This window comes from Oryzias melastigma, linkage group LG18 (genome assembly GCF_002922805.2).
Source record: "Oryzias melastigma strain HK-1 linkage group LG18, ASM292280v2, whole genome shotgun sequence".
NCBI lineage: Eukaryota > Metazoa > Chordata > Actinopteri > Beloniformes > Adrianichthyidae > Oryzias > Oryzias melastigma.
This window is the reverse complement of record NC_050529.1, coordinates 8,652,718-8,679,244: the sequence shown is the minus strand read 5'-3', so window position 1 is coordinate 8,679,244 and position 26,527 is coordinate 8,652,718. Positions and strand designations below refer to the sequence as shown.

Genomic DNA, 26,527 nt, shown 5'->3' with positions numbered 1-26,527 from the left:
AACGCAGCCGCTGCAGAAAAAACGGCAGTAATTAATGTGGAAAAATGAAGGGAGATTTCTTTATTTGAAAAAGAAGATTGTCCTGAGAAATGACCAAATCTTCTTAGAGTGGAGGCTCCTTTTCTCGCCTTCGGTGACAAGAAAACGTGATCAGCTGAAGCGGTTCAAACTGAGGTTGCTGGAGGGGTTTTGAGAGCCTGAAGGCATTCACTCCATTGTGTTTTTTTTGGTCAAATTTCCACAATAACATCAAGTTTTGCACAGCGAGGTCAATAATTCTGTCTGAAAGTCAAACCTTTAAACAGTCAAAAAAACAGGCACATCTGTAGGGAGCAAATGTGCTGCAAACCTGCAAACCGCCACCCCATTTGTGCGTTTTTTTTTTTTTTTTCTCGCCGTGGCCGGCGCAGCCCACTCTCTCTGGGGTTGCTCCGCGCTGCCATTTCAACTGCCTGGCTCCTTCGCAGTGGGCACACACAGCCATTCACTATGGTTTCAATGTTGCTAGGCTACCTCACTTCTCCACTGTTTTCATGTTTGACAACCTACTGTTCAAAAAAAAAAAAGAAGCAGTTCAAGGGTAACCTGTGGGTTTGAATACTGAGTGATATGAGCCTGAAAAAGTAACTAAACATTTATAGACGCCCCTCCCCCCATCAACACACAAACATAGTCCTCCATTTTCCCTGGATTTGATTAAAGAGCCACTGCAATGAAAATCCTGTTTTGGGTGTTTTTTTTTCTTTGAAAATTATTTTTAATTAGATGTATCATTATAAGTTGGGTGGTTTGATTAGTTTAAATGTTAGAAAAAAAATCCCCTTACCTTCCGACTGTCTCAAATTTGACGTTTTTAACACCACGTAACTGTATTATAAAGAATTAATTATCACAAGTTTTACAATCTTTCAATACATTAAATACTCATTTCCTGAAATTAATAACAATAGAAGAGTAATTCTAATCATAAAGTTTAGAATATTAGCTTTTCCCGCCAAAATTTATTTTGAGATACTATGGAAGCGGCCATTTTGAAATGAGTGGGAAAAGCTCTTCTACTGCCCCTAGTGGACTGCAGGGCAAAAAAAAAAAAAAAACATGGAGCAATTTGGGTTTTTAAGACCCACTCAAATGAAAATGATCTTTTGTGCGTTTTTAACATGTTTTTGTAGCATTTTCCTAATAACAGAAGACCTATATTGGGGTTTTGTGTGGCATTAAGATAGTGGGAGAGTATGGAAACAGAAGGAACTCTTAATAATGGGGAGGGGAGAGGGATTGCTCCTCCCACAACTCAGAGGTGAATTTTTAGTGAACTACTGCGGCTATGCAAGAAACTATGTTCTAGAAAACTACAGTTTTTTTTTAAATTAAGAGCGGCATAATCATAAATAAAAGACCACTAAAATAGATCAAAAGAAGTAAAAAAAATAAAATAAAAAAAATCCTCCATTTTCAAGCTCTACACCAGCCATGTTCACATTTTAACCGACTGTCATGCAAGTCAGTACTATGATATCTCATAAACTTGTATTTCGACCATTTGGTGACACTTTTTAAGCTTCTTTTTAAGCTGGAAATAAAAAAGGAAAGTGGATGTTGGCATATTGTATCTACTGAATTCATCAAGAAACTGTAGCTGTTTTCAAGGAGTTCAATATATTCACTACCAGATGTGACATACTAACTACAAGCTAACTGGGAATGGAAAAACATTAACAATGTCACAGTAATATTGGTAACAATGATGTATTTGTGTTCCTTCTGAAAAAGTAAAAAGCATACCATTGTATTAAAATGATCAATCCATAGTTAATTTACATTAATGTCATTAAAAAGGAATGCAGGCTGAATGGTTTATAGAAAGTTTGGACCCCCCTGCTCTACACGGTCTGTATCACAGTGTGAAGATCGTCCCCTCATTTCCTCTGTACCCGTTTTGAATGTTTGTCCTATTCCCGGCTCGGTCTGTCGAACGGAGGGCTTTCAAGGGCGAAAGGTGAACAACCAAGCTGCTCGCCAGACGACACAATTTTCTTCTTTTCTTTTTTTTTCCCTCCTCTCCAACTTTCCTTGTGTGCTCTCTGTGATTACGGGTGTAAAGCAGGTTGACCCCAGCACAAAAGGAGGTCTGGATCCTTGAACCTTGTGGAGCAGCACACGCTGACCCCTCTGACCCCGACGCCGTGGCCACCTGATTTCCCAGGAGCCCCAAAACAAAAAAAAAGTCATTGGATGACCTCTCGGCTGACTCCTTCCCTCCTCCATGGAGGATTTCAAATCCTCCTTTGCGTCACCATAAAAAGAATCCGTTTATCTACCATTTTGTTCAAGTCTAAACATTTAAAGGTACATCTTTAAGTTGTAGACGTTTCACACAGTCCATGTTTGGATGTGTGATACAGCATGAACTGAAGACATCGGACTGGGGCTCTGAAAGCCTCAGCAGTAGCCGTTTCCACGTGTTTATTCTGGGCTGCACTTGACATGGTCTCCATTAATATTTCAGATGTGCTTCTATTCTTGGTGGAAGGTTATTAAAGCCAGGCATGACATTGACTTGCATGAGGGTTTTTTTTAGTTCCTTAAGTTGTTATGGTTGTCAGTAGGAGGTGGTTTAAATGTTAGTTCCTGGATGTTCCCGTATGTCCTGAGGATTTGTGGTTCTGTGCTCAAATAGACCTCAAGGATGCTGTCATTAGTCTGAAATAGTAAGATTTTTTCTTTATTAGTTGTGTAACATTGTTTCATTTGACAGTCATGTAGTAAAGATATTTTCCCCAGATTACAGAATATAAATCTGCCTTTTCTCTTCAGCATTTTTTGAACTAAAACAGAAAAAAAAGAGATTAAAGTTGCGAAAAAAAATGAGAATATAGGCAAAATTTTACAAAAATAAAGTCATGCAGTTGTGAGAAAAGCAAAACTTTTAGGGGAAAAAAAGTATTAAATCATGCAAAATAAAGTTGTTAAATTATTTGAAAAATAAACAAAATGTTTAAAGGAAAAAAATAATACAATTATTTCAAATATTTAAAATTACAAAAAAAATGTTTGTAGAATTTTGATAAAATATTAAAAATGTTCAAAAAGTTATAGGTAAAAAGTCTGTAATTATGAGATGACAGTCAAAATTTTACAAGAAAAAGTAAAATTAAAAATAAAATTGCTAAATTATGAAATGTATGAGAAAGAAATTGTAAAATTGTGAGAAAATTGTCAAGATTAAAGAGAAAGAAGTTGTAAATGAAGTCATAAAACTGAAAGAAAAAAGTAAAAAATGTAAGAGAATAAAACTGTAATATTATGAAGAAATAGTCAAGATTTAATGAGAAGGAAGTTGTGAAATTAAAAGAAAAGTTTTATAAGCATAAGGTTATAAAACTTTAAGAAAATAGTCACAATCTAACGAGAATAATATAAAACAATTTTAGAAAAATAAACGAAAAATATTTGAGGTACAATTGTAAATTATTGTTTTTAATTCAAACTTTTACAGTGAAAAACGTGTAAAATTATGAAATATAAGTCAGATTTTTAAAAGAGACAATGCACGACTACAAGCGGCTGAAATGAGTTTTCTCCGGAGGGTGGCTGGACGCTCCCTTAGAGATAGGGTGAGAAGCTCGGTCACCCGGAGAGAGCTCGGAGTAGAGCCGCTTCTCCTCCGCATCGAGAGAAGCCAGTTGAGGTGGCTCGGGCATCTGGTCCGGATGCCTCCTGGACGCCTCCCTGGTGAGGTGTTCCGGGCATGTCCCACTGGGCGGAGGCCCCGGGGAAGACCCAGGACACGCTGGAGAGACTATGTTTCTCGGCTGGCCTGGGAACGCCTCGGGGTCCCCCCAGAGGAGCTGGAGGAAGTGGCCGGGGAGAGGGAAGTCTGGGCATCTTTGCTTAGACTGCTGCCCCCGCGACCCGGTCCCGGATGAAGCGGAGGAAGATGGATGGATGGATGGACAATGCACAGATGGAGAAAAGTTTATGTCTTCACAAAAGCCCAAGAGAACACTACCCTACTCTTCTTAATTATTGTCCATATTGATTCTGGCCAGTACTACCTGAAATCTAGATACTTTCTCCTTGGTCTGCGACATACAAGAGAGAGATATAGTATTACCTTTCCATCAAACTCATTTTGACAGGTGACCTTTGACCCGCACATTCTAAAGTGATGACGTAACAATTTGATATAAACTTTATATCAATTTGTTAAGTCATCACTTTGGAATGTGCGGGTCAAAGGTCACCTGTCAAAATGAGTTTGATGGAAAGGTAATACTATATCTCTCTTACTCGTCTCCTATTGAGATAACTTGCAGTATAATTTAAGTTTTATTCAAAGAAAACCGTAGCAGTGAAATGGAGATGATATATTAGTCGTTATTGGTTTTTCCATTTGTTCATGTATCGCAAAGTATATAGTAGTTGCAATACTGATAATAGCACACAATTCAAGTTTTCCTCATAACGTGGAGGCCTGGTAGACATAGCGTTCAACTCTATGTTTGAACTCCCTAAAATGCAGCACTTCTGTAAAAACTCAAAGAACATGTCATTGGTAAAAAAAAAACCCTATGTGTGCAATTTATTAATTGCATCCTATGAAACATAAAAATACAATTAAGTCATTATTACGTTTAAAGCTGAAGCTGTGATGTACTAAACATTTTGTTTAGTACAAAATGTCAGTAAAAAAGTAAACCTTAAACCCTTCAACATCTGAGATGCCACCAGCAACACCTTACTAACATACTTTCTTTAACATACTATTTGACCGTTGACGCAATAACGTAAATTCTCCACGTTAGAATCTGCTGGAATTACGACAATTGAGCAAACAATTAAAGAGTTACTATTGTCGAACGGATATCAACACTGGGGCTAAAGCTCTAATGTTAATTTATTAAAAGGCATACATGTTTTATTTATAGTTTAATTCCAAATGAATAATATACATCTATGTATTTAAGTAAAAACCTTAAAAAGACTGTATCGGATAAGCTAGATGAACTGTTTCTGTGTCGAATCTTGTGATTCTTGATTTATTGAGCAAAACTATATATCTTTTAACTTTTAAACATAATTTGCTAACAATGGGAATTGCACCAGCACCCTTTAAACACAAGGCAACCACAGTGACAGCAAAAAATTTGAATAAACTCATGTGATAAGGTCTTGGAATAAATTAAACATTCTTAAAAAAAAAACAGTCAACTTGGAGGCTTTTGCATTATGGAGGCCATGTAAGCATAAGATCAGCTGATGTGTTTGCTTTTTCATTTCGCCGTTCGTCTGCGACTCCCTCATTCCGCCCCGCACGCCTCCGGTTGCGGCCGGGAGGCTCGGGGTGGGCAGCGGGGGACATTACGAAGATGTACGACGCTGTCACGCCGAGATGGTGTTTTGTGGCAATGCAAGCATTTTCCTGCACTCTATTATCATTATGGCGGCTGATGTTATTGTTACAATAGCCATTTTCCGAAAAGCGGCTGAGCCGCTGAGGCCGAAAGGCAGAAAATGCAAAACAGAGATATTGGAATTCAAGAGGTGGAAAATGTTTTGTATAATATCGACATTTACAGAAAATTGGGAGCATACAGTATGACTGCTCTGCCTTTAGAAAATCTTTACTCCGATTTCAAGAGCAACAGCTACAAAGAGAAAAAAAAAGCATTAATCTTCAGATGATTTATTGTTCTTACAGCATATTTTTGTAGTTTGCAGCAAAATGAAGCTTGAAGCAAAGCTTTAGAAACAAAAACCCGAACTGGCCATGAGCCACAACAAGAGTCGACGCCAAATCTACCTATTAAAAATGGCGCTCCATCTAAAGAAGTTCACACGACACAAAGTCTAATTCTCATGAGTCACCGCTGGTGACAGTTCCAGCTTTATTGACAAGCCCTCTTTCCAAAAAAAAAAAAAAAATGTAAATGCTGTTTTCCTCCTCCATCCCCCGTCTCGCATGGCTGTCCTTTCGGAGCCTGGAGCAGGTGTGATAAATGCTGCCGTTTAAATCAAAGCGCCCCCTCCCCCAAACTCCTTCCTCTACCTCCCCAGGGAGGAGGAGGAGGATGCCTCCATGCAGATTGATATCAGGAGTCCCTGCCATCTTCTGCGCGGTCTGACGGATGGTGTGTCTGGATAAAAAAATGAACTTTATACCCACCGTGTTAGCCGCGAGTCATTTGAATCCCCATCCCCCGTTTCTGAGAGCGTTAATATCAACTGTATGGAATCAGAATAGTATGTAGTAAAGAGACACTTAAAGGAATCACCAGTAAATGGTTTGTGTGCATTAAAACTACTATTACGAGGCTCCTACAAGTTTTTTCAAGTTAAATCTAACTGTTATTGAGCTGTTTTCTTGACTTTTTTGCTTTTCGCTTTTAAGGGTCCCCTTTGGGCATCTGGGATCTGCCTTTTTGGGGAGGGGTACTGTCAGGATTCTATGCTTGGGTTTGTGTTCTTTTTTCCCTATGAGTCTCACTACGTTCAGGTTAAATCATCCAAAGCTGTCTTCATTTAGTTAATCAACCTTAGTCTATTTACAGGTCTGGTTTTCAGTAACTCGGTGTCCGGCCATCTGCTCTGTTCTGTTATGGCACTGTTTTGGTTACCATGGTTTTTGTCATGTCTCAGTTAAATATGTTATGTGTCTGCCACCAAGCCTGGTCTCCTCCACCACCAGTCCCTTACATTAGCATGCTTCTTATTTCAAACCAACAATTGCTATCGGTGCAACAACTGGCTCTTCCGCTGTTTAGCTATGTCATTTGATCAAATTAATTGCTAAATCCAAAAGTTTAATTTTTGACATGAACTGTGAAACGAAGAAGTTTAAAGCATCACAATTTTTAGGGCTCGGATTTGAAAATTGATGACTTTTTAAGGTGGTATTTTCAAATGTATGAATTCAATGGTTTTAAGACTTTTTAAGACCCTGCGGGAACCCAGTATTATAACTGTAGATTTTTTTTTAATTCATATAAATATTGAATTCTTCTCCAATCATCAGTTTTTAGCCAAAATCAAGAAAACCTATTGTAGTTTTCTAGGACATAGTTTCTGCAGAATGGCAAGAGTTCATCAGAAATTAACCTCTGGGTTGTGTGCGGCTCCATTTGAGCGAGGTAAGCCTGCACTCATATCCCATCATCCCTTTGTTTACTCTCACTAGCTAACATTAGCTGTGAAACAAAAATATTGCATCCAGTCTCAACCACTCCGATTAAATTGTGTTTTTTGGAGTTCTTGTGGTATTTTTCTGATAATAGAGAACATTTATAAAGAAATACAAGCTTTAATTTGCATTTCTGAGTATTTCTTTACTCAAATGAGTAAAAAAAAAAAAACAATTACATAGAATGTAAGCTCCGCTCTCCATTCTATTCTGATGCATCCACTCGTAGAAAACTAGATTCATGTACGTCTTCGTTTTCATTGTTTGCTCTGCAACTGTACAGCTGAATAGCTCCTATATAGCTCTGCATTTTTGTTGCACTGGTTAAATCAGATAAATCGCTTTCTTTTTTTCATAGTTTGGCCAGGGGTGCGACATATACTCGGGATGTGTGAATAATGCTGAACAAAGCATTATGCTGAGTTTGGGATTAAGTGTTGCTCTCCCAAAAGTGCAACTTATACTCCGGAAAATACATAATCATAGTTAATATACCACAGTGAATGCTGTGAATACATCAAAATCGGAGTGGGACTTTCAATAATATTTTTCTGTTAGAGATTTGCCATGAACAAAATCACTAAGCTATTCCAAAAAAAAAAAAAGTGAAATTCTCTTTTCATGTCATTTTGGCAGAGGTTTCCTTCTTTCTGGTGGCTCTGCCCTTCCATACTGCGATGAGTGACAGGCAGCCGGGGTGTGGGGGTCACATTACTCACATTTAGCATTCTGTTCCCCCGTCTTTCCTTCACTGACAACACGATGAAGTGCTCGACTGTTCGCCGCACATGTGAGTAGGTGTGAGAGGCGCCGGTGCAAAAAAGAACGCGGCCCCGCTTTGGACTTCAGCTAATTATCCACCTGAAAGAAACGGGTGTCTTTCTCTGAGATGAAAACTGCAAATAAATGAGCTGCAACGTCTAACTTTAACTGGCAACAGACGGTGAGCCTCGTCAGGCGACATCACAATCCAAGAAAAGAGCGCGTTTTGACACTGTTTCTGCACATTTTCTATTAAATCTTTGTACCTTGTGTTTGGAAAAGCAGTCACCAATATGTAGAAGCAGAAATCAGATCTGCTTGTTTGGTAGAAACTATTTCTAAGACTTCTCACAGATCCACTAGTGTAGGTTTCCAGAAAGATTAATTATCGTATCATATCATTTAGTACAGCTTTGGTAAGCAAACTGCACTACTTGATGGATTGTTGGAGCATTATGGGTACCGTAGTCAGATTTTTGCTTCAACATGATGATGAAAAAAGGTATTATTTTGTATTTTATGTGTTATAACTGAACAACGTTGAGTTATTGTCAATAAAGTGTGACTTTAGTGTCATGTTGTTGTCTCTACTACTGACGAAAGAGACAAACATGAAGAAAACCACGGTTCACTAGAAAAACTTCCTATCGATCCTTCTGACCAATCGTCTGTATCTTGGTCACTATAGGGCTTGGTGTAGTCACAGTCCATAATCTGACTGTTTTGTTTGGTTTAATGCGCCCTATGACTGGTGTGTTTTGAAAAATGAAAATAAACCACTTAATTACCATTTGTTGATAATACTGTATATAATCCGGTTTGCTTTAAGTGGTAAAAATAGGGTACTAATATCTAAGAGAATAGACGTTAACAGGGCAAAAAAATTATTATTTTGATTTTTTTTTTTTTTTTTAAGTAGCAGTAAAAAGGATAAATCCCTGTTGCTAAAGATTAAAAAATAATTGTTCTCTACTGGCAATGAGGAGGTATAGGTGCAGCTGTAGGCCCCTCCCACGTCCCTCACACTCACTTTCAGAAAGAATTAAAGAGCAACATTCGGACTTCTTGATTGAGACACATTTGGTTCCATTAGATTATCTGCTTTTGTACTTAGATAATACAATCAGTTATACTGTGTTGGACATTTCATTAACATAGTTAGTTAGTTTTATATACAGTATAAGATGTCAATTCATACATGGGTGTGTTCTTCTGATTGACAGGTGAGCCTTCGACTCTACTATTCCACATTCCAACAATGCTGCAAAAATAAAATTTAGCCTGAAACACAAAAGGGGTTTATACAAATATACTCCTCCTGTGTCCAATTAGTCACAACACCCTAATATAACAGTTAAATCTGCCAACACAAGAGGTTTTGACTCCGTTTGTTCAGCTGCTGGATAGAACAAGTTTAAAGCCTTGCTGGCCCTGCCTATTTCACAATTTTTTTGGATCAAATTATTGACAGCTGGGCTAGTGAAAAATGAGCTTTTAGTCAGACCAATAGGTAATATTAGCACTACCAGCTCTACCTATTGCAAATACTTACTCATTGCATCAGTTCTGAGGAGTAAAAGGTTATTAAAACCACAACAATAATATTCCTTATTTGTTCCAGGTGTGTATCCCAGGAGTCACATGACGCCGTGTGTTTGATGCATTTTGTTCTTTAGATTACAAAGAATTGAAAAAAGTCTTCCAACAGCAGAAGTCGTACGTCTGTGGGGACCGAGTGTAATTTAAAAAGACACTCAAGTCTGTGGAGTTACACAACCGACCCCCAAGGTTATGGTCAATCATCGGCACGTCAGCATTCTGAAGAAAATGAAGTCTTTAGAAGTGGAGAAGTAATAACTGCAGCGGGTAAATGAAACGTGCCCCATCTATCATTGATCAAAAGGGATTAGGACTTTCATGAAAAGATGTGTTAATGACTGAATGAAGGCTGTAAGAAGGCCAAAAATAAAAATATTAAAGGTATTCTACGTCATGAAGACTGTAAAAGAATATAAAAAAGGCAATAATGAGGTTCTTTCAAGGCCAATCATGAAACGGATTTACCTTATTTAAATGGAATCCACGAGTCGACAAAAATGACCTTTTTTGACTTTGTCTACGCAAACGGTTCAATGTAGCAAAGCTTCATTAGAGGAAAATCCAACCCTCTTTCTGTAGATTCACATATCACAGGAGTGAATATCGTGTGGTTGATAATCTAAATGTCAGGACACAAAGAACATCTGAGGAGTTGTAAAAGTGTGCGGAGGGAAAGAAAAAGGCGTAATAACATTTAATTTGACATAATGGCCTCGACACGTTTCCACCGTCCCCGACATATCCCGGCTTGGAATCGATCGGGGTTTTCATGAAGGGAATAAAAGAGACAGTGATTGAGGCACTTACCCCAATGAGACCTCGGTTCCTGCAGTACTCTTCTGTGTGATGTGACTGAACGGGCAAAGGGTGTACAGATACCTGCAGGGGACACGGAAGCACATTGCAAAAGATGTCATCGCGAAATGCTTTAGTTGAACATCACAAATTGTACATGTGGGGCTTTTTTTCTTCTACAATCCAATAAGTCAGTTAATAATATGCTGACATGATGAAAAATAATGAAAATCTAAGTAAATATCCACACAGTTATTGTTTACCATAAAAAGCTTAAATAGGGCTCAATATCACGGCATTTGTGTAATTTTGAGTTCTCAAGTCAAGTCCCAAATTTAAGTAATTTATTCGAATATTATTTTATATTCATATTTGTGTCTACATTTAATTCCAATTATATAGAAAGAATTCTTCATCGTTTCTTTTTCTTTTAAGGTAAGGCTAAATGAAGTGGTGTCCTAAATTAAATTGTATGTTCTGAATTAGAGACATACAGTGTGAAGGGGTAATCTTTAACGGTTATTTCAGTTTTTACATAACTAGTGATTTGGATTATTATGAATTCCTAGTGTCAAAACTAACCAAAAAGACGTTTGTTTTTTTTTTGTCAGAAAATAAACAGGAACTTGTTTTTGAAAGGGACTTTATTTATTTTTTTTGGATCTAATGAATTTTCTGAGCTAATAATTAATAACTAATCAAACAACTGACTAGTTTTTTGAATCCCTAGATGAGAGTACAGTAAGTACTAGTATCATAAATCTAAAACCACATAGGAGTCTCATGACTTGAAAGCTTTTCAAGGTAATTTGACTGATTCTGTCCCCGACTATCCTGTGAATAAAAATGGCACCAAAAAGGTTTAAAATTAGGGATGTAAAGATATTATATACAGATAGATACATATCTAATCTTAGATACAGATTAGATATGTATTAAAAATGTATCCAAGTCCATACCTGAAAATATTCCTCTGTCAGTTATTATCTACTATTAGCTTTAAATGCCATATGACAAAGAAATATCTAGATTTTAATATTTTTGTAAAATAATCGGACTGTATCGTTTCGGCAGAAAGTTCGGTGAATCCTTTATGAATGTATTTGTGGATCATGTATCGAGATGTGTATCGAATCGTGTGTGAGAGAACGATACACACACCTATTTAAACCCTTTAAAGGACCCACTTCAATCCTCTTTTGATCTAATATGAAAGCATCCCAAATGGTCTTTTAATAAGGATTATGCAGTTTTTAGCCAAAATTATTGATTTTGATTTATCCCAAATAAAAAAAAGCCAGGATCCTATTGGTCAATGACTTTTGTAACCAAATAATAATGTTGTCAATTGGTAGTTCTAGTGTTAACAGCCTCAGAATTTAACTCCAGAGTGTGTGTGTAAATAAGATTGGAATGAAACTTTGTAGAGTTGTCAAATCGACATAACCTAAAAGAATGAGCATCAGTATAGAAGTGAGTGGGGCCCTGCACAGTTATCACTCTCAGATTTTGTGTTAACCAAAGCACTCCGCGATCCTAACTAGCACTGCAGGCAAGAGAGCCATAATTGGGTCGGTAAAAGTCAAATAAAAGTCGGCCTAAATAAAGATACTTCGAAAGTTGAAAGGCTACCCATTGAGAGTGGTGAGGAGCTGCCATTTACCCTCCCACCCGCAGCTCGTCCACTCGAGCAAAGGCGAGTCTGGAGGAGTTGACAATTAGCCGAGGCCGGCGCTAATAAACTTGGCGGGGACCGAGCCAGAGAGCGGAGGCACGAATGAACGCCGGCTCCAGAAGCTGATCAAAGAGCCGCGATGGTGGAACTGACAGGGAGAAAGGCAACGGGGCTTTTTTCATTGACATTTGACTTGTTACTCTGACTGCCATAATACAGAGGAGCATGCCCAGGCTGGCGCAACGAGAGGAAGACGTGGAATGAGTGGGAAAGGGTGGCGGGCTGCACATGTGGGCTGGAAAGTGAGAGGATCAAAAGCTACAAGAGAAGAAAAAAGGAAGGGAAAGTCCTGAACATCTGAGAGAGTGGTAGGAGACGTAAACGACTGTTATTCTGTTATCTTCACTGGGTGGAATTGAACGCATTTAATCTGGATGTGATCCGTCCATTTCAATTGGGATACCCCCTCCCCCTCGTTTACAGATTTATCTATAGCTTTTAATCTTTACCGAAAATGGGATTCTTATGTCTAACATTAACTCAGGAACAATCGCCTTGACATTTGGTACTTTTGCACCATGAGAATTTCTCTCATGGCAGCTGTGAGTGAAGGCTTTCTGCTGTGAAATATCTCTATTTCCAAAAATGTACATGATATTACTTTGAAGTTATGTCAAGGCATACAAATAAAACCGCCATTTGTATGATTGTGATACCTTTTCTTATTGCTCGTTGATCGAAATCAAGGTCAAATTTGTCTAGGATGCTTTTTTATTCCCTCTTGCATAAAAGAAGAACCTTTAACAGCCATTATGAAGTATTTTATGTAGCACTTTTCTTATATAATCTGCTAAGAAGTTCTCTAAACCCACTGTACTATTGTTTGGGGTCATTTGGTTGCTAGAGTCAACCAAGCTACTGTTGGGCAAAGGTCCATAGTCCGCAGACAGCTCCACAGAGACACTGACAACCACACATACCTAAGGGACCATTTAGAGCAGTTATGGGCAACTCCAGACCTCAAGGGGCGACATGTTTTCCAACACAACCTGCTCTGGCATGTTCTAGTCGGCTGGACACGCCTGACCCAAGTAATCAGTCAGGTGTAGAGCTTGGGTATCTGGAAGTCGTTCAGACTAACCAGCCCTCGAGGCCCTAATTTAGAATCACCAACTAAGGCCTTAGTCCAGAGGTAACCAACTGGCTGACCACGGTCTGAAACTGGACCCAGATTTTGGGTTATGCGGACCCAGCATCTATGTCCGAACTTGATGAAAAACTAATACAACAGGTGCCTCTATTTACAATTTCCAATGGAGCTGGAGCGATCGAGCCTGCTACGCTAGCAAGCCGCCTGGTGGACAATGTAGCTAGAGAATAGAGCTAGCAAACACTGCTTTACCCATAAAGGATGTTTTATGACCATGCACAAAAAAAGACAACAAAAAAGTTAGAACATGTAAAGTTTACACAAATGTCTATTTACGTTTGTAAATCCAGTGAAAGCAAACCTCCTGGAGAGGGATGAGTTAACTAATGAGGGAAACACAAAGACCAGGGTTCCAAGGTAATATCAAACACTAACAGATGTTTTACATAAAAATGTAATCATTGCAATGGGCAAATATGAACATTTGTGGTGACAGATTGCACCAATATAGTTGTGCTTTGACCACAAACTCTCTAAGCGCATCAGAGCACCAGCGCATCTGCAGCAAACCAACATGTAGGATGTTGTGACAATCTGTCAGTTTATGCAACTCTTCTAGTGTTTCTAAACGCTGCTGGAAACTTACCTGCAGCAAAAGGCGTTCAGTGAAAGTTCCTGGAAAACAGCTTTCTAAGAAAATAATTATCTCAATTGATGGAGCGAACACCCATTTATTGGTAATCTTCCACTTTATGAAAATTACATTATCCAAACCTGTGGAAGTCAACTTCAGCATCTCCACTTTTCATTTCATCTGATTCTCTGTCAATGTACATTTTTTTACATTTTACTAAAAGGATTCACACAATTATTGAGCCAGACTGATGAACAGTTTAAAGGTTGGGCACCAAAAAAGTAAAAATTTGACTTTTTCTAACTTATTTTTACATCTTCAATAAATATTAATAGAGAAAATGAATAATATATAATCTAGGGCAAACTATCAAATATCGGCAAAAATCTCCAATTTCCATTCTCTAAAAAAAAAAAAAAAGAAAATGGTAAAAAAATTCCTCTAGTTCTCAAACTATCTTTGCTATAAATTACTTTATTAATACTTAATACATGTATTGAGTTACAAAGCAAAACAAAAAGATATGATTATAAATATAGACCAAAGGGAACAATTTTACAAGAGATCATGAGAAGATCAGAGCGAGACTTTAAGTCACAATTTGTTCAAGTTGGCCTTGTTTCTAATTTTGTAGGTTTGTTTTCACGGCACATGCGTGGTGTAGACCGCTTGTATGTGGCCTGATAAACAATTCAATCTAGCCTGTGACACTGGAATAAATTATATTGAAAATCTATATTCATGTTTTTTTTTCTCAGTAATGCTGGTGTATCTTCTGAAATGGTGCACCACACTGACTTTAAGTTATTTTGCACTGGTGTTGGAAGATTTGTTGTTTTTCTCACGTTAATTTGCTTTTTGAGTCAGTCAATTTTCTAATCACTCCAGCACAACAAAAACTGTTTTTTTTTAGTGTATGTCTTTTGCTAAAAGACTTTAACCAACTGGTCCAATTGGCACTAAAATAGGAACAAAAAAATACACGAGATAAGAAGTATCCTCATCCCTGTTCTAGACTAAATTAGCATTAAAAAAACGGAAGAAAAGACTATCCGATAAGTCGTCTTTGTAACTCCTCGTCGTCACATCTGCCTCCTTACCTTGAGGTAGCACATTTTTATCTTCGTTCAATTTAGCCGAGTCGTCATTGCCGTACGGAAGACATTCAAACAGGTAAACAAATAAATTAAATTAGTATTCGTGTGAATGTTGGGAAGTGCAATCTGACCTTGGATTTGTCGCCTCTGGCAAGAAAAACAACAAAAAAAAAAGCAGGAGGGATAAATGTGTCGCCGGTTATGGGAGGAAAAAAAAGTTCAGAGATATTAGATATGCCGGGCTTAATATTCCGGCTGAAGGTGCGCCTTGATTAGCTGTTTGCCGGCAAGAGCGACGTCTCGCTTTCTGCCATCTGCGTTACATAAATGGAGCACTGATGAAAGGTCAAACAGACGCTTTTACACAAACTGTCCCCAGCTATCCTTAGCAATGAGCGCAGTGTGGCACTGAAGGGGGAATTATTGGCTGAAAAGCACATGTGGTGACGAAGGCTCAGAGGAGAAAAAAAAAAAAAAAAAAAAGAAAGACTGGCAGCAGTGGAAATGTAAGACCGAGAAACACCAGGGAGAACAAAGACAAAGACAGAAGGAAGGGCACGACTGGAGGATAAAAAGAAATAAAAAGTGCGCAAAAAGAGAGTGGGAGGGAATCAGAGTGTGCTGGTGACGGCGTGCATATGAATCACCAACTGCACAGGCTGCAAATATGACAGATGATTATGTGAAACAAGAGGGACACTGGTGGGGGGGAGGATACCAAATACAATTAAGACAGAAAGAAGAGACACAGACGGTCATTTATTAAACTTTTGATAATAATTGGATGCTTCAGATCAAAAATGACAACGGTGAACTTTCCGCGGCGGTGCTGAGCTCCACGGGGTGTCTCCTTCTGTGTCCTTCGCTTCGATCTGTCAGCGTCTGACAATGCGGCTCTGACACTTGCCATAATAAGTCGGTATCGCTGTATAAATCTCTGGCGGGGGGTTTTCCAGAGTCCCCGAAAGGTACGAGGCAGAGAATAGATGAAACCTGCTCAGCCCCTGAGGGCAGGTTTTTCATTCTGCACCGAATCCGACAGCAGGCCAAAGGTCTGCTGTACCACCGCACCTTTCTCAAGCAAAATCATACCAAAGTCTAAATAAATCTATATGATCACACCACAAGACATAAAGGTGATCTGTCCTACTTAAATCAGAGGGTAGAAATACAAAGCCAAAATATCTATATATTATAAAGAAAAGTCTGTATATTTATTACATCTAGAAGCAGATTTTAATGGCATAATATTGATTTATGGTTATCTTACCAGAGGGTAGAAAAAAAAAAACTTTAAACAGTGAAGGTTACCACGAAACAAAGCATTTATAGTCTAAAAAAAATACAGTTTCATTCAAAATCCTTTTGAATGTATTGTTTTATTATGTGAAATTATCTTTAAAGATGTGTTTTTGGTCTTTTTAACATGTTCTTGAGGTATTTTTCTGATGATGAAGGACACTTTTTTATAGAAAAGTGTAATCAAAACTGTATTTCTGAGTATCTGGCAAGTGTTTCCACTCAGTTAAGCCTCGCTCCCATGGCGCAAGCCTGGTGTAGACCGCTAGCGTGTCATTGCGTCATTGTAGTGCTACAACTGGAAAAACAAAAACAATGGAGGTCATCTAGCATCTTGTCCTTTTCTTGCTTTATTTCTGGTGCATTGTGTATAACAGGAATTTAATGTTGTTAGAAAGACGATTGCATCCGGCTAAGAAGAATAACGCTGTTGCAAATGCTAGCTTAGCACTATATTGGTGCTTTTAATGTCGTCAACACTTTTCTGCCAACAGCAAGAGCAACTGTGCCCCAACTGTTCCATTCCATTTTTCTATGGATCTATAACGAATAGGCGCGGGTACGGGTCGGTACTTTTTCATTGGTCTATTTAACAATTTAAACACTCAAAATAGCATACTGAACTGTACCGTACCGCTCAGTGGAAACAAGGCTGTTGTATCCCATTTTTCACCATCTTGGTGAAAGATTACTACCAAAAAGGCAGCAGTGGGGTGAAACTATGGGTATTGGAGTAAAATGCGTGGATTTTGTTGTTTTTTTTGGGTGGTCTGGGCCCATGGAGGGTCAAAGAGAGGAGTGACCCATACATGGTACAACTTAAGGGGAGCACAGGCATGTCTTGGAGTTAAGTCTCATTTTAAAAGGGATCATACCATTTCGTGTGTGTGGTTAGTGTATTGTGAAGTATTCGTAAGGCTAATGGAAATAGTTGACCGTACGTTGTACTCTAGTCATTAGGAAAGTTTTAGAAACAACTGCCCTTACAGTTGATTGTGGGTTGTGTGTGAGTGAAAACTTGGTAAACCTGTATGGGACACTCTTATGGCCCACATGTATCCCATGAACACCACTTATGGGGCTTCTTGTGTAGTCGGTTGGATTTGGGAAGGGTCACATAAATGAAAAATCTCGTCTATGCACCTGAGTGTCACCTACTTCACCTCTAATTTAGTCTTGTATTTTGTGTGTTTCCTACAACCTGTTGCCTGCAGTATCCCTGTAGAAATAAATGTCGTCACTCTACAAGCTCATTGACCCGTCTATGATCTTGATATTTCGCGAGGGTTAAAAATGTTTACGCTCAGATTTAATAAACGAGAAATAAGAATGAGGTTTTCATTTGTTTATCTTTACAGATTTGTTTTAGTCCATCAAGGTTTGCAGACACTAATTTACTTGTAGCTCTTTAAGTGCCCACCCCCCACCCAACTCTGCCATTTCAGTCCCTGTAAGTTCTATTGGCAACCTTCGTTGGCAAAGCCTCGACTCTGTCGCAGACCTTCTGGCAAGCCTGGGAACACTATCCTGTTGCTCGACCCACTTTTAGCCAAAGGTTAGTTGTTAAACAGATGGCGGCACATTTTACTCCAGAAATCCTTGGGTACACAGAGGAGTTTATGGCCAATCCTTTGTCTAAACTTTGACCCCCTTCGCCCAAAGGACACCATCCCAAAAGTCTTGTGATTTGCTCAGATTGTATTTTATAAAACCTCGAGCACCCTTGTTACCGCCTTTAACTTACTTCGTGACATACTTGTGAAGCCTTTTTTCAACTTTCTTCCCATAAATGCATGAGTTTAACATAGTCGTCTAGCATTGTAGTCTCTTAGGATAAAAATAAGATAGGGCTTCTTTGTTTTTCTTGTCACTACTCTTATATATTGTAAGGTCTGACCTTGAACAATGCTAGATTTATATTTCAATACTAATGAAATCTAAATCTAATTCCTAAGGTGACCTGAAAAAGATTTTTTTAAAACGCAAGCTACTAAAACAGATTCCTTCTTTGTCCAACTCTCTGCTGATGTTCTTTGACATTGCATTTTCTGTGAGTCTACACACTGAAACAGTAGAAGGGCCTATCACAAACATTGTTTTTGGTTTACCTTCTACCAATAAAATGAAGGGAATCAGGGATTACAAATGCTTATTTATCAGGATGCAACTTTTGCAGAGAGAGACCTGGCTGCAGACAAGATGGCGCCTGACATCATCGCCCGGAATTGGAAATTATACAACTTACCCGAACCCCTAATCCAAAAATGTTCAGAATTGTGGAAAAAATATTATGAAAGCTTAAAAAAACACAATTGCTAGGGTTAAGGACTTCCAGTTCTGGACGTTGATTTCTGGAGTCACTTTTTAATGACAGAGTGATAGATTATATGCCTTCACATCTACCCAATTTTTAATTCTGGTGTAGTTTATAGGTGACAAGGGTTAATGTGTAGCAGACGCCACTGAATTAGCATTTACACAAGATGCGTATTGTGTCAAAGTCTTTGGAGTCAAATTTTGGACATTTCTTTCCAAGTCTTCACATACTGACATTTGGTTAAGGACCCCTTCGTGTCAAAAAATGACATTTTGGGTGTCCCCAACTTGTCGTTTCTTGACATGCTGGCTGTTCCCATTCCATCACAGATCCTCGACCGCCAGGTCGCAAACTAGAACCGGTCAAGTACCATTGCACCGATACCCTAACCCAGTACTGGTACCCTAACCTGATACCAGTTCCCATCCGGTACCATGTCTAGTACCGGTCCAGTACTGGGACGCGTAGCACACCGGTAACATAACTCGGTACTGGTTTGCGTCCGGTGCTGCGTTAGGGTATCAGCACCAGGTTTGTGTACCAGTACGGTACCGCATCTCAAGGGTTGCGGACCCTTGATTTTACAAACAACCAGCATGTCAAAGAACAACAAGTTCGGAACACCCAAAACGTCAAAAAGTGACATAGAGGGGACGTTAACCAAACATCAATATGTGACAACTTGGGAATGAGAACGTGTTTTTCGGTGATAACACAGCATAAAGGTGAGTCAACATTATCAGAACGACTGTGAAACTCGAGGGTCTTTGAAATGCAGTATCTGGTGGCCTTGTTCCATTGAACATGCTATAAGTTCAATCTTGATTTATTTAGTGTGTTAGAGACAGTTCTTTTAAAGGTTACAATCCTATTGGTTTTCAATATCAGACTTCCCCATTCACCACTGATCACATGGATGAGGAGTCTCCAGCCAATCAGAAGCTACAAGACCAAAAGAGAGGAAAATAAGCTGGGAAGGTTATGTTGTCTACACCTGGTTTAAGTAAAGATACTGCTCAGGATTTCATCTGTTAGATTAGATTGGATTAGATTTCATAAAATAAAATATCGTTAAACCTTAAAGATAAAAAGGGGGTGCTATTTTTATTTTTTCTTAAACAAAACAGTTAATATTTTACTGAGAACAACTGTAACTACAGTTAACTCATGCAATGACACAGCCTCCCCAGTAGGTCTGGATATTTGATGCAAGGAGAAAAAAAAAAATGAGCTAATTTATTCCTCACTGAGATCTTGTCAAAAGAAAGAAAGAAGAAAAACAGCAATTAAGCACATCTGCCACTAGACTGCTATGTGGCAGCGTGGGCGCAGTTCACTGAAGGTTACACTGCAAACTCCAGCAACATCAACAATGGCTGCAGGTAGCACTGTTTACTCTCAACGAGCACACCACAAGTCAGAGGTGACCTCTCAGAATAAAACAACATTGTTAATTGTTTATTATCAAACCTTAAGAGAAAAACCATCACTTCATCTCTATAGCCTTCAGCAACTCATTGACGAGTATGTAAGTTAATGTATTTCAAAAACAATGATTCTTAGCTTGTTAATGACTCAAGAGCTTAAAATGTTTGTATTAATTCATTGACTTTTTAACATGTTATAGATGTTTCATTTTTATATTATATTAAATAACAGATTTTCTTGTCTACGTAACTCTCGTGTCTTTAATAGTGATTATCTTCCATCCATTTATCCATTTTCTATTCCCGTTTAGTCATTTGGTCGAACTATATTTAATATACTAAAGACCCCTGTAGCAGGGATGTTATTTAAAACTTTATTTCAAACGTAACATCAAATATAGGTGTGACTACTAGTAGTGTTTCAACTATCAAAATTCTTTTTTTTGTATTCAACATTTTCACCAATTTCCAAGTGGCTAGGGTTCTGTGATGTGTCAGAGCGAGATAAAAAACGGTCTTGAACGTGACAAATTCAAGGATCACGTGACCGTAATTCTGATTAATGTCATCTACAGCTGGTTATCATCAACCGTTCGATTTTTGTAGCGCTTGTGAGGCCTGACAACTAGCTCTAAAGATCCTTCGGTAGTTTTAGTCTGCACTATTAACTTGACATTCGAGACCTTCATGAATGGAGACACCAAAGAAACCTACAGACAAACATCTTATTAAACATCTTTCGTCTTGTTTTTAGACCACACATGCCCACATTTCCTTTTTAACGAACATGCATAGACAAAATGTCTATGGAAACATATAATGTGAGTTATTTTCTATTATTTAATGCTGAGCTCAGTCTGAACAGGTCTATACAGTACTGCGGTCTGCCCTTGGTTTGGGTCATAGGTGCCAGAAAACTGTAAAGAAGATGGCAATAAATACACCAACCTAACATCAGAAAGAAATCAAAGGTCTATTGAGGATTAAATACAGTACAGACAATTACTGCACACTGTGTACCTTTTCAAACCTGATTAATAAGAACAAGTGGAGCAGTTGGAAAAGATCACACCATGAATGAGAGCCGAGGGCGCGATATTTTTACATTTATCTTCACTGAAACTATAGACATTGCTGGTGAGATTAGATTTTATGTCTCAGTTCTTGTAGCTGTCTCTTCATCTAAAAAAAAAAACATTTATTTGCATTGCTCTATGCGGTTTATTAGGCAAAACTTTTGTGTGTTTACGCTAATAAATGTGGGGAAAATGTATTAAAAAACAGGATGAACGTCTGTCCATCCCTTCATCCTGCACTCGTTTTCTCTCCTGTGTGATTGCATGGGCTGGACTGCTTCCAACTGACAGAAACTCGCCTGTTGTCCATGAACATGCTGGCAGTCTATCAAACACAAATATATAAAAAAAACAACAATAAACACTTGCCTCAAAGTAGCTTCAATAAACTGAAAAAGCAAACACATACCATGAGCTTGTTTATGAACTACGGTTTGAAACTGTTCATCTGGGCGCTGCAATGATTGTTGGAAGGCTAGAAATGGAGGACGTTATTAAAATCCTCCACCTGTCGGTCATGCTGGAGCCAAAACCCTGTATATGAGTAAGTTCTTAGTGAGTAAAGTTCCTTCTAACTAACAAAGAATGTATGTTTGGTGGATGTTCATTTTTTTAAACTATAGCCATTGTGTGTTTGTCAAATAATCAATCTATTTTCAGAATTTGCTTTCAAAATTCAAGGTACCAATCTAAAAAGTTTTCAAAAGTTAAGAAGAAGGGGAGAGAATTCAGACTTAGCTTAAAGCTACGGACAAAATATCTTATCTACGGACATTCAAATATGCGTTAAACGCACTTTTAAAAACTTGTTACATGCACACTCAAGAATGTGTTACAAGACAATTCGTAAACATGCTTTTAGCTCCTGGTGTTTAAACTGAATGTTGTTTGCATTTGTTTTGTGTAGTATGCAGAAGCCCCGCCCCCTCACTGCTGCTGACTCCGCCTTCTGATTGAGGGTTTCCGCCCAGAAATTTCTTTTCAACCCGGTCCTACTGTAGGTAGTGAAAGCCTCTGGTTTCCCTCTCCTAAGTTTGTATTCTAGCTATCCCCTCATTGTTAAAATAATCTTGTGTTCTTGGTTACATTTGGTTATATTTTGATTAGTTATGTTTTGGGGATTGTATTTCTGTTCATTCTTCTGTTTCAAAGCCTGAGAATTTCTGTGAAGTATTAAGTCACCCTTTGATGTTTTATTTGTAAATTCCCTTGTAGTTGTTGCTTTGACTCCTGTCACCCCAATAAATGGCTGTGTGGCCAATTTACCCAACCCCCGTCTAGTTTACTCAAATTACTTACTTTTTTTTGTCCCTTCCCCCGAAGAGGGGCGTAACACCTACAGTTGGTGCAAATCTCACAAGTCTTTTTCTTTTACAGCTCTACTTGCAAAAGACTTGGATTCATTTCATTCAAGCTGGGGACAAACTGCAATTACTAATTTACCTGCAGGATAAATGTTCAAACGGTTGGGAATTCCGTGAATTAAAGGGACGCCATCCAAACTTCGCAATCGAAGACAAGTTCAATGGACGCGGAATTTGTAGACAGAAGATATTTGTATGTACAGCACATTTTAAAGACTGAAAAGAGTCTTAAAAGTGTGCGTAGCTAGGCATGAGTGCAAGAGTTTTGCCTGAAAAGTGCATTTTGGAAGACTTTTCATTCAAAATGGCTGCTTAAACGCATGTATTTTTAAAGTCCAGACGCCACAACTCAACTTCAAGACTATGTCACCTGAATGAATCCGAACCTTCATCGACATCTTTGCTTTTATATTTAAGAAATGTTTCTTTAAGGTATATAGAACGGGAACGAGGGCTGTGAATATTAACACATTAATACATGCGAATAATAAAAAAGAATATGTATTAATGAAACATTCATCGAAGAAACAGTCCTTTGCTTTAACTCGGCGGTTCAGGCTTCCACGGCATGCGATAAAACATTTCGTGAGGTATTATCCAATCTACACCATAGTCACTTACAAAATAAATAAATATTGAGTCGTTTTTTAGTACCTAATTCTTGCTATTTTTGTGGTTTAGATCACTTTTTCACAAACAGCAGACTATTTGAGCTGTGGTCCGGTACCATAAGTGTACCAATAAATCTTACCTGGTAAAACATTGCGATTAATCGTTATTAATCCCAACACAAAAGTGCGATTAATCCAATTTTGTTTTGTAATTGATTGACAGCAATAATTTAAAATAAATGTTCTAAATGTCAAGTTTCATGTGTGATTTGATATTGTGATTATTCGCAGATAACAGGTGGTCGATAAATACTGACATTTAAACAAAAATTATAGCGATTAATCGCGATTCATTTTTTCCAGGTTTGTGTTGAATTTGTTCATTTTTTTAATTAATTCCCGGCCCTAACAGGAAATGTAAAAGAATTAACAGAAAATACATTTCATGCCAAATGCACAAAATTATGCAATATAAACATATACAAAACTTTGGCTGCTATGAGTCAAAAATCACAAAATCAATCAGTTCTGAAAATAAGAAAGAAAAAGGCAAGAAGATGAACCAACAAAGATTGCTTTCCTACTAAATTATTCAGAGACCAAATAGAAAAGGAAAAAGCCTCTATCCCTCAAATGATCCCTACATTTACATGCATATAGATAGAAAACAATAAAAGTGAGACTTCAATTGTCAATTTGATTTCTAACGACATCACTAAGGCCAATACAGCAAACAGCCTGAAGCTGATCATTTAAAGCACATTCCCTTCATCTCTCATGGTTCCTTCCTCAAATATGAAACAGAAATGCAAACAATTTGTTAAAGATGATTGTAAACATTTTGCTTCCATACGGTTCTACTCTTTTTTTTTTTTTTTTAAGAGTAGTTCAGATTTAGCCAAAAGCAGCAAAGCTGACTGGACAAAACAGCAAAGATGCACACTCAGGGACCGATATGTACTGTAAATGCAAGCCACGAGCGGTTTAAAGAAGTAAAATAATTGGAAGCCAACAATTCAGCAGCGAAGGTCTGAGTCACCTGCTTTAAATCTGACCCAGCTGTACAGATCCACAAAAGTGCCGACTCAGCATCCATGGACATTTAGATTCACTTTTTGAAAAAAATGTTCTCTTAGACTTCGAATGTGAAGTGACAATTCATGAAGACATAGCGAGAAAAAAAGCATTTTTAAATAGTATTGATGGTAAAAACCTCCTTTAAACAACTTAAATGTATATAGGTACTAAAACAAGTGAAGTTATTGTAAATTATAAACATGTTTCTTTGGATTTTGATAGATAAAAAACGAAAAGGGAATTCTAAATAAGTACTCCCAGATTGGTTATATGATGGTAAAATTAAATGCTTTTTATAGATACATATGTAACCATATTTTGTTTGCTAAAATGTGCAATTTTATTAGTAAAAAAATATTTTTATACTTGAATGACAATCAGGAAAGAAAAACATATTTCATCCATTAAATGTTTTAATAGACGTTCTCCAAATATCTTTTCTGGTACTTATCAAGTACTATTTACTGAAGCAAGCTAACGCTTGACTTTTTTTTTCTGAAAGGTGTAAAAATAATTTTTAACACTTTAACGTGTGGAGAATTCTATTTCAACATGACTAGAGGTGATAATTAGTGTTGCCACATTAAAAGTGAGAATTAAAAAAAAAAAAAAAAAAAATCAGGCCAACAATGAGAGGCTTTGAGAGCAACAGTGACACATCTGTTCTCACAACACTCCAGCTCATCTGCAGTCACTGTTCTGCATAAGGTCCATGTTAAAGAGCGTCACTATTAACAACAGGGTGTAGCCTTCTCAACTTGTGTGGCTGATTACAAAAATCTAAATATGTTGGGATGCACAAATGTAGCAATGGCCGAGATTAAAGCAGATATTTTTAAACTTCGCCCCAAAATATATATATGGTAAATGTAAACATATTGCAGATTTTTGTATAATAATAGAACTTGAAGACCTTTAAAGGGGCCCTACCATGAAAAGTCTACTTTTTGAGGTTTAAATGCATTTTACTGTTCATTCCTAACTACAAAAGCAGTATTTTAATCCGTTCGTGCATTTAAGAGTAATCCTCTAAAAACCTGCACTGTCTGCAGCAGCCCCTCCCATTCCTACGAAAACGAACGGTTGGAAACGTGCTGATGTAAGATCGTTTCAAACAGCTCCGTCCAGGAAGAGTCTGTGGTGCAAGCTCCGCCCCCCACAACACTCAATTTATCCCCTTACCAGTGATAATCAGCGGAAAAAAAACATCAAATTTTAGATGCAGAATACCGTATATATTCCAGTTGTGTCCCGTCTTCAGTAAATTCCAGCTCAAATAGGTGTTTGTTACTATTTCCGCGGCGCTACCTTAAGACGCCACCTTAACACCTGGTCCCGCACAGCCGCGCACAAGCCGCGTGTGTTTGTGTTGTGGAGGAGTTTAGCGACCTACTAAAGGCAAATATATCATATGTGCATCCATCTTTGAAGAAGTTTGGATTATTTTCGTGGGATAAATACAGAGACACGAATTTAGTTTGGGATGACGTCATGACGCAGACAGCAGCAGCACGCAGCGGCAGGCGGAGCTTCAGGAATCGAGCCGTTTTACTTCCGGGTAGGAACAAACTCACGAAATATAACTAATATTTCATAAATAATTTGTTTTTAGTGTTACAAATGTAATATATAATCAGATAGATGAATATAGTTCACTCCGAAAGGCTTAAGAATATAATGGTAGGGCCCCAAATAAAATTCCTCTGGTTTTATCATTTTGTAAAAAAGATGATGCAGCGTAATAAGACATTGAAAATGAAACAATTCAAGGTATGTTGGTAACGTACTTATACAGGTGACATTGTTGCAGTCAAACGGGTTTTTACACTTTTATTTCACAGTTGTATAGATAATTCTCCTTTTGTATCCTTATTAGTTTATTTAAAAAGTAATGATTTACTTATATTAAAAAAAGGTTTCAGGGTGAGAGGTTCACATGTGTTTTACACCGTTTAAGATGAGTAATTATCACTGAGGATGACTGATAGTGATTTGCTCCAGTTCCCTCCTCACCATTTTCGTTCTTGGAGATTCGCGCTAAATAGGTCACACTTAAATTTTGACCCACTTCCAAGCTTAAACTGCTCAGCGTAACACGGTTTGTAGATCAGAACCATTACGCGTGTTTGACTTGGGTAAAAACAGACCAAAAAATGACTGACAAGACGCGAGACTGGAAAGCTCTTTTACAGCTTTTGATATGCGTCTTCCTTCAGTTTTCCATCCTTTTTTCAAGTCTCTCAGATGTCTGGGCTTTGAACATTTCTGCACTGATCTGAGGATTATAGACGTAATGCAAACACACAGTTTGACAAGAGCTTTACATTCAATCAGCGCTGGACTTGGATTTCATTTTTCACTTAAGGCAAAAGTGACAGATCTTGGATATTGTTTATGTTTTTTTTTTTTTTTTACCTCTGATTGTAAACCAAAGACTAAAGCCTTATTGTGTAACTGCTAT

General features: G+C 37.9%; 1 protein-coding gene across 3 annotated transcripts in view; it reads right to left on the bottom strand.

Annotated features, from left to right (window-relative positions):
- The window catches only part of LOC112156334 (glucosidase 2 subunit beta), a 167,222-nt gene that overhangs the window by 18,889 nt on the left and 121,806 nt on the right, over positions 1-26,527 (bottom strand). For all 3 annotated transcript variants that reach the window (XM_024288577.1, XM_036216544.1, XM_024288578.2), the window contains exon 12: positions 10,352-10,423. In XM_024288577.1, coding sequence (XP_024144345.1) covers positions 10,352-10,423 — 72 coding nt within the window. The remainder of the gene's footprint in view (positions 1-10,351; positions 10,424-26,527) is intronic.